The sequence below is a fragment of the Hippocampus comes genome, unplaced genomic scaffold, assembly GCF_001891065.2.
Source record: "Hippocampus comes isolate QL1 unplaced genomic scaffold, H_comes_QL1_v1.1 scaffold276, whole genome shotgun sequence".
Lineage (NCBI taxonomy): Eukaryota > Metazoa > Chordata > Actinopteri > Syngnathiformes > Syngnathidae > Hippocampus > Hippocampus comes.
Genome location: NW_017805074.1, coordinates 291,216 through 300,370, shown reverse-complemented (window position 1 = coordinate 300,370; position 9,155 = coordinate 291,216). Strand labels below are relative to the sequence as shown.

Here is a 9,155-nt window from a genome sequence, read left to right as displayed (position 1 = left end):
CCAATTCAGGGTCTACCCCGCCTACTGCCCGAAGACAGCTGGGATAGGCTCCAGCACGCCCCGTGACCCTTGTGAGGATAAGTGGATCAGAAAATGGATGGATGCATGGCAGCACACCACTGGTCTTATTTCTGACAGCTCAGGTTGCCGTTTGTGCAGGTAACTTGTGCTGCTTGCAGTGAGGTTTGATTTAAAAATCACTGACACGCAAGGTGAAAGTTTTCCTGATTGCCAATCTTAACTATAAAAAAGTAATCAGGATGCTTTTTTTTTGCACTTTAATTTTTTGTGTAGCGTTTTGTAAATAAATAAAGGCTTAATTTTTCAATCAATTTAAATACATGTTATTTTATAAAATTACATTACAGCACAGCTTTTAAAAAATTTACCTTTGCTTCTAGACAAGAAAATAAACGTTATCGATACACACAATATGAAATTAAGAAATAAAAAATTGTTGACTATACATTTTAAAAAAGAAACCCAATTGTTCATTCATTATAATGTCATATTTTTATTACTTTTATTACCCCTCATGAAGTTGTTGATTAGCAAGACTCTGCAAAGAAAATAAACAAATTCCAGCTTTGATGATATATACATTATAAATACATATAAAATTCAGCATTAGTAGAATTTATGGATCAGACAGAGATGACAGTTATTATTGATGCAGGAATGGGGGAACGAAGGCGGCCGCTGGGCCCCGTCAACCTGCAACTTCTTCCGGCCACCGCTAGACGACTCTTCTCTTGTTCTTGAATCTCAAGCCCGGATCTCGAGTCCCACCTCCAGCAGGTTAGGAGGCGGGACCTGTCCCGGCAGAGGAGAGGCAGCATTGCACAGCACAGCAATTCCTCTCACAGCTGAGCTCCCTTCGCTGTGCTCACTGATCGAGTAGTGATCTCTTTGCTTTGCCAAACGGCCTCAAGGACACAAAGAAACGGCCGGACATTTGATCGAGACAAAGCATGAGAGCGGCGGAGGCATCAGAGAGACACGACGAAATTTACCCGGACTACCGTTTCATCTGCGCGCATATATTGCGGAGCTCTCCAACCGTGCTCCGCCGATGTGTTCACCGGTTGTAACCTACCAAAGAGCGCCGACATCTGAGTGGTGGGAGGACTTTATCTCACAGGTAGGGGAGTACAATATTTTCTTCATTTTTAGGCGAACCCACGACGTTGAAGGGACATTCGACGTGGTGCGGTTGCTGTTTAGGCATATAGTCACGACCCGCGTAGGCCGTAAAGAAGCCTCGTGCCAATTGAATAAACGTTTCTTAAATGATGAGAGGAAACTTAGCTAGCAAGCTGGATGAAAGCGCCTGGTGCAGTGGTGTGGCGGTCTTTTTCCGCTGTTCCGCCGCAGTGGATAAGTGTGTGTTTGTGTGTGTGTGTTTGTGTGTGTGTGCGTGTGTGTATGTGTGTGTGTGTGTGAGAGAGCGTGTACGGGCGCGCGCGATGGCCGACGTGCAAAGTTGCGCGGGGGCAGCGACGTCTACACTGCACGTAGCCGACCCGGAGCTGCGTATCGGACTCCAGTGATCAAAAATACAACGTCCCGGGAGAGCGAGCGAGAGAGAGAGAGAGAGGGACAGAGTGGGGGTAGTTATAGTTCCTTGCCACGGCCTTGATTTGCTCTCTTTCTTCGAGGCACAAGACCGATTTTTGCTAGGCACCCAATAACGTTCGAATAAAAGCGCCATTATGCAATGATCACAAGATAAACGAAGTCGGTGACAGTGACTTTATCCACACCCCCTCACGCGGATTAGGTCATCTAGTTTTCGCTTCCGTTGCTGCGCGTGAGTCGCTCTTTTTTCCCAATTATTGCTCGTACGTGCCCGACGCAGTTAGTATGACGTTATTATTCAAGTGCGATCCACTTGGTTGTTTCACAGTCATGTCGCAGCTGTTAAATACAGTATAGGTTTCGTTTCAGCACATTGACGGTGCCGGCTCTCTTTCCAGGAAAGGAAAGGAAAGGAAAGGCGAGTTTTGAGTCAGCAGCGAAGAAACATATTATTCCTTGCTTTATACGCCAAGATGACTTCACCTTGTGAAAAGGCTACGATATTCTAGGCATTACCTTTGATGACTGCCCCTATCAACTCTTTTTCCCCCCCAGGACCGCCAAGGTTTAGGTGTGGAACATGGATAAAACTTTGCACATTCTACAGAAATCCACAGACGGTGTACGGACTGGGATCGCCTTGAATGTGAGCTTAAATGTGGATGAAGGGGAGGACTTCAGAGAGCACTCAATCGTGGGACTCTCGGACAAAATACCTTTGGTGAAACCTTATTTCAAAAAGAAGCAGAGGAAACTAGATGCCAAATGCCTTCACCGCGCCTTGGAGGAGCCCATCCTGACCTCTCTGCTCAGCGGCGACATATCGGGGGACGGCGTGTTTGTGCCGCGTAGTCAGGCTGGACGCACGCCGGGGAACCTTTGTGCGGCGGTCGCGGCCAAACAGAACTGCATCCGACCAGTGTGTGGCCTCAAAGACTCGCCGTCCGCCGACGGCGCCGCAGCAGGGACCGGAGATGTGGAGATGGCCGATACGACTGTGGAGCTGGAGGAAATGGAGCGCAGAGGGGAGCGACCTAAGGCAGGCCTCAAGGCTGCAGGGAGCACAGGGACAATAACGTCAGCCAGCAGGGACGTGCCTCCCATAGTTGCCCCTCAGGCTTCTCGTCAAGAGGGAGCCATCAAAAGTAATGACTGCTCAACTCACCCAAATCCCCTCCCTGTGAAAGACTACGGTGCCCTCCAGGACAGCCACCCCCTACTCGTGCAAGCCCAGCTGCCTGACAATCGAGTGCTTTTTCAGGACAAAAGTGAAGAGGCCTCTCTGGACTTGGTATTTGAGCTGCTCACCCAGCTTCAGTATCACACACACCAGTCAGACTCTGTGGACATTTGTGTGGATTTCCTCCAAGGACAATGTGTGTACGGCAGTGATTGCGCTCACCACCACACGGTCCTGCCATACCACTGGCAGATCCGCAGGAGCGACACTCAGACGTGGCAAAGCATCGCAGATGAATCCCAGGAACAGCTGGAGAGACTCTACTGCAACCCAGACAATGACCAAGTCAGACTCAAGTACCAGTAAGTGTCAGTCCCACATTCGTAGTATTTTTAAACCTTTGTGTGTTTTTGTCAGATGTTTTTTGTTTTATGATGGCTCGGGTTTTCACTCAAGAAGTTGCCCTTTACGTTTTGTTGACAATCGACACACACTGACAACATAAATGTTAGGAACAAAAAATACCCAATCTAAAATCTTGTTTTATCTTAATTTTTCAGATCTATATACAGGGTCAAAAGCTGCAATGTTAAATTAAGTTTCAACCACAAAAAGCTGTTATTTTAAATGATGTTTTGCCGACATGTAATTGACAATTAACAATGACAAATTAGCTTGTTGTTGTTGTTTGCCTTTAGGCTGAGTCACTCCTAGTCAGGGGTCGCTGCAGAGAGTTAAATGGATCACTAGAGACTCGTATAATGCAGTTAGTTGTTGCTTCACGAGATACTGTCGTGTTGTAAGTATTTCTAGAGGATTCCGTATGGTAAATGGATCAGTGCCAATGTCATGACGACAATGGCGCTGCAGTAAGCTGATAGGCTGCTTATAGATGATAAGCAACTTCTCATTCATTGTGTTGGAAACACGACACTTGTTCCTCCTTGGTTTCACCAGCGCTGACAAACACGGGGCTGGCATGCACACGTTGGAGTGCAATTGTCCTTCTCATAAAAAAAAAAAATAATGTGGGTTTTATTTCATACACGCATGTGTAAAATATAGCATTTTAAAATCTGTCATTATCAGTGAAAGGTTGTTTTTCCGTTGTCGTGTGCAAAAGTAATCTATCGGCTCCTCACCATATGACTTCCCATCTCCCCACTGTGATATTTGTGATTCATTTCCTGTAAGTCAGCCCTCTGCTTGGCTGCAGCTCTGTCCTAAGCAGACTTTAGAGCACTCATGGCAGAGCGTGGTGAACTTCTGTGACCCCCTTGTGCGGTCACTGACACAGCCGCACTTGGCAGCTTCTATCCCTCCCTCGGTCATAGACATGCACACAATAGAGCACACACACGCACACTCACACACACCCGCTCACTCCCTCTCTCTCTTTCTCTCTGCTCGCACGCAGATGCTCACACGAATGAGAAAAGAGAAGCTCAGTGGCTCGCAGCTCTCACACGCACACAGTTTAGCAGACAGAGATAAACCGCTCTTTCACTCTCCTCTCACACGCCCTCAAAGTTACCCGCACGCACACACACACATGCGAGCACTTGGCAAACCACGGTGGGGTGACATAAAGGAGCATGCCGTTTCCTGCGGAACTGTACTGTATGCATGCATAGTCACACACAATGAGACCATGCAACGGTGACCTTGTTCTAAATCGGAAAAGTAGCTCTAAGGAGCAGTTTACATGAGTTTTGCCTTGTTAGTTCATATTCCTTTGTGTGCTGTATGCAGCAGGAACAGTAGATATTTAGTTAGTTTCGCTACACCTCCGCAATATGAGCACGGGAGGTACCAGAAATGGATATATAAGGCACTGTGGTTCTGTCTCACTCCTACATCAATAATCAACGTGTTCATTGTGTGAATGATGTGAAAAAGCGAAAAAGTATCTTGTTGATCGAAATGTGTCAAACGAGAAAACCACACTTGTAAATTACCAAACAAATTTGAGCCCTTTCTTCAAGGTGAGATCCACATCGCCAAGGGTTTTCACCATGTTACCATTCTACTCTCCGTTTGTCCACATCCACTATACCACTTCACCACATCACCCGGGACCAGTCATACAAAGACGGATTAGGGGATTAGCGGAGGAACTTAATGCAGGGTTTGCAATGTTAGGCAGGGTGTGCACTCAAATCAAATGATATACTTGTAAACAGGTTTCTGTACTCTACACTGTACAGTCAATATGATTGATTAATCAATGACAATTCTTGAAAGATGCTCAGTGTCTTATTGGAATGTCAGATCCTTTGGCTTCGCTAAATCCCCGCCGTACACTGAGTGATGTGGCCGTAAACAACTGATGAAATGGACTATGACGCAAAATCAGGAGATTGAACATCGTTCATGTTTAGCAACTCGCTGCAATGGGGGGAAAAAAACTGTGTTCCTATCAGCAAACAGTATTTTGAGGTACTGCAAATAAGTATTTTTGATTGAGCCTTAATTCGGAGAGTCTGAGACGGGCAAACAAACCAATGCCCTGCTGTCAACCATTCATGATAAGCAGTTGCCGAACTGCACACGCCGCCTGACAGTTCAGTCGGTTTTGATCACGTCGGTCAGTGCGCTGTGGGTCAAAAGAGCTTCTTTTGTTCAAGAATGTAGCGCTTCATCATATGAACCCCAGGCACAACTTGAAGCCACTGTGTGCCTTTGACTTGAACGACCACATGCAGATTCAACTCTGCCTGTATGCACGACGATTTATATCAAGAGTTGTTGACTTCAACCGAAGCTCTATGCAAAGTGCTCTTCAAACAGGATATGCACCTGGTGATGTCAAACCAAATTGGGCTGTGAGTGTCTTCCGCCCTCACACAGCCAGACAGGCTCAGCTGGCTCCCGTGACAGAAACTGTACATGCCACAAAGGCAAATAAAATGTACTCTTTTATCATTCGCAATCATCGCTCATCTTTTCTTAATGCTGCACACGAATGCAACTCCACCGCACTAAACGACGGCCTTGAAGTAAGGGGCCCTGGCCTCGCACCGCTCAATGGAAGCGGTGCACATCATCGGTAATGCACATTGAGCAACAGAAGCAGTGTGCAATAGAGTTGTTTTAAATGATCAAATTAATCGATAACATCAATTAATCGCCTAGATGAGTGACTCTTTTTTTTTCTGGATAGCTGCTTCAATACCAGTGTCTTAGCGAGCATATTCTTGCGACCCATCGGACTAGCTTAGCAGATGTCTTCATGAATGTAGCTCAGGTCATGTTTTGCAGGTATACTTGGCTGCCTATCACACTCCATTTTGCCTCAGTCGCTTAAAGCTCAATTAGTCACTAATTATCCACACAATTGACAAAAATTATTCGTGTTTAACTGTTGAATTGACAATCAGTCAACTATTTTGCCCATCCCTGGTAGGAGAGTGCAAGTGACTCTAATTGTCCTTAAAAGTGCACCGACATGCTTGCCGACAGTGACGTCGCACGCCAAAAGGCCTAAAAAGAAGCCAGAAGAAGGCAATTTCAGCCTTCAACCTTGAAGAATCTAAACACCGCATTCTGATGAATATTACGCTTTTGCAATGTGCATCAAAATCCACCTGTTTTTCCATCTCTTTCCACTTGTTGTCAACTGAAAATGACATCAGAGAGTGCAGAAGGGCTTAGCTTGCGATTGTCACGTGACCAAATCCAGAGAAGGTTCAACTGTGATTGCTCGTCACTTGAGCGCTCAGGCGCCGTCGTGTTGACAGGTAGTGGGTCACTCCATTTTTTTTATCTTGTATTTTATTTTATTTTTTTTTAGCCCAACCCCAGTTCTGGTCTACTCACCAATGGTTCTGTCAAAGCCTTTTTTGCTGCGCTCGCCGGCCGCCACATCTCTTTGATGTTGTTCTATCGCGGCTTAATCTGACCGCTATATTCATGAGAGCTTGCACATACCCATGCACTGGGTGATCGGTTACCTGAGTCAAATGATACGATCAATAGCCAGCCCAAGAGCACTCGCTGACTTAACAAGATTGACCATCATTATACCCTGACATGTTTTGTCGTCTACTCTGTGGATCCAGCTCTTTGCGTTTCTGATTTTTATTATTTCGCCTCAACTCAACTGTATTTAAAGAGCACTTAAAATCAACCACCGCTGTATACAAAGTGCTGTACATGGAGCAGATATCATACATACAATAAAACAATAAATTGATCATGAAGACAGGAGAAAGCACAAAAACAGTCAAACTCAAATCAAGTCTGAGTCATGCTGAGTCAAAAGTCAAAGAATACAAATGACTTTTGAGATGAGATTTAAAGACGGGAAGTGTTAGTGTGAGTTCTGTGCGACAGTTCCCATGTGTGAATTAACCACAGCGCAGGTAAATCCCGTCCATATGATGAACAGGAATGAAGGCTTTGCTTATTCCGCCTGAGTCATGAAGTCAACGCTGAGCGGGAATGCTGCTGTCATCATTTCTAGAAAGACAAGTTACACTGCAGTAATCCTCAACGGTCCAGTTGTTGGTTAACTGCTCCATACTGCTGAACACGAGTTTTTATACGCAAGAAAAGGTTTCTGTACTTTCTGTAATTCAACCCACGATTAGAACGCGCTTTGCGGTGTTAGATTTAGAAAACAGAATGTCTCAAGCCCATTTCCTCTTCATATGTGTGTGTGTGTAATCAGGGCATGTTTTCGGGCTTGAAAGACAGCCTGCAAATTCTTGCATGACCTTGTGACAAAGCGCGCCTATGTGTGGGTGTATGTCTGTGTGTGTGGGTGTGTGTGGGTGCGAGCGTGTGTTTGCGAATGAATAAATGAGTGCTCACGATAGGGCTCCTTTGTTAGCCAGGTGATAAAAGGTTTGCTTGTCATTAACTGACATTAAGTGTCGCGGAGGACTAAGGGCAAAGTGACCTGACATCACATTGTGTGTGTGTGTGTGTGTGTGTGTGTGTGTGTGTGTGTGTGTGTGTGTGTGTGTGTGTGTGTGTGTGTGTGTGCGTGTGTGCCTGCTCACGCATGCGTTCATCTTTATGTCAATTCAGATTGACTAATTTTGTGTCGTGAATTTTTAACACCCATCTTTTGCGTTTCTGCTGTTGTGATTGTGTGAAAACATGAGCTCTGTGCGCGCGTGTGCGTGCATGTGTGTGTGTGTGTGTGTGTGTGTGTGTGTGCGTTTACACATACTTGCATTCCATGAATCAGCAGGGTGAGGTCAGGTGTTGCTCTGCCTCTTTGTTAGTCACGAATAGGGATGGTTATTCAAATTAATATCCTTGGTGGATGTTCAAAAGGTGGATTTCCATAACAATTCTTTGTTAATATTCTTAAACTATAGTATTTCATCTTGTTGTCAAAGCCACAGAACACAATAGTTTGACTTAGTGTTGCAGTTTCCTCTGCAGCGTGTTTCTTTCTTTCTTTCATTCTTCAGAATGTTCTGTCAATCAAAATAGTCCATATGAACAAAATTTCTTGTGAAAAAAAAATCTGTGAATACTTTGGTCATGCTCATCCCACACATCTTCCATGCCCCGTTCATTTGTGATCCTGAAAGGGATGGCTGAGATGTCTGTCTGTGTTTTCACGATCAACCTTTGTATTGGTCTCAGCTTCTTCATGTGGTGGGTCTCTCTCTCTCTCTCTCTCTCTCTCCTGGCAGCATCTGAAGCTGATTACGTTCTCGCTCTGCACCCTGCACCTCTCACATTTTGTACCTCGAGCCTCTGCCTCTTGAAGTCCTCAGAACTGAGTGAGGGAACTCCCTGAACCATATGCAAAATGTTTGTAGGGTAGAGCAGAACAAGGGGAGTTAAATGAAACTTCGTGGTGGGGGGAAACACTGTGATTCTCTTCAGAACATGCATTCATAAAACATTTTCATAGCTCAACTGGACAACTTGAATCAACATTTACAAGACGTTAAACCATCAAAATTGCGAAAGCACACACGCATGCAGTAATAAGCGAAATGCGGCTACAGTGGAACTTGCAAGTTTACTGTGATACTCACTACGTTCATAAAAACGTACTGAAACCATCAAAATGTCACAGGTTGTCACTGTCCAACATATTGTTGACAGTCAGGTGGTGTTTACACAATTCTCGCAGCACACAAGCAATGTTTAAAACATATACCTTCGGCAGAGGTTATAAAAATGTGTCCTTTTCGAAATTGAGCTCCAACAAATTGAAAACCATGACATCAGTCTCGGTGTGTGTGTGTGTGTGTGTGTGTGTGTGTGTGTGTGTGTGTGTGTGTGTGTGTGTATTCTTGTCTGAAAGGAGCATTCGTCAACAGATCTTATCAATGAGGTATATTTATCGAGGCATGACTGGATGAGGCTAGCATGTGTGTACATGACCCTGTCTAAAGAATGTATGCGAGTGAGCTCTCCGTTTTTT

At 45.1% G+C, this 9,155-nt stretch overlaps 1 protein-coding gene across 3 annotated transcripts in view; it reads left to right on the top strand.

Annotated features, from left to right (window-relative positions):
• The first annotated feature begins 727 nt into the window (after window positions 1-727).
• Window positions 728-9,155, top strand: part of tiparp (TCDD-inducible poly(ADP-ribose) polymerase) — a 17,595-nt gene continuing 9,167 nt past the window's right edge. Inside the window, exons 1-2 of one of the 3 annotated variants that reach the window (XM_019864957.1) lie at window positions 728-1,141; window positions 1,948-3,120. In XM_019864957.1, coding sequence (XP_019720516.1) covers window positions 2,159-3,120 — 962 coding nt within the window. In that variant the 5' untranslated portion in view covers window positions 728-1,141; window positions 1,948-2,158. The remainder of the gene's footprint in view (window positions 1,142-1,947; window positions 3,121-9,155) is intronic. The other 2 variants (XM_019864960.1, XM_019864958.1) reach the window with 2 other exon arrangements.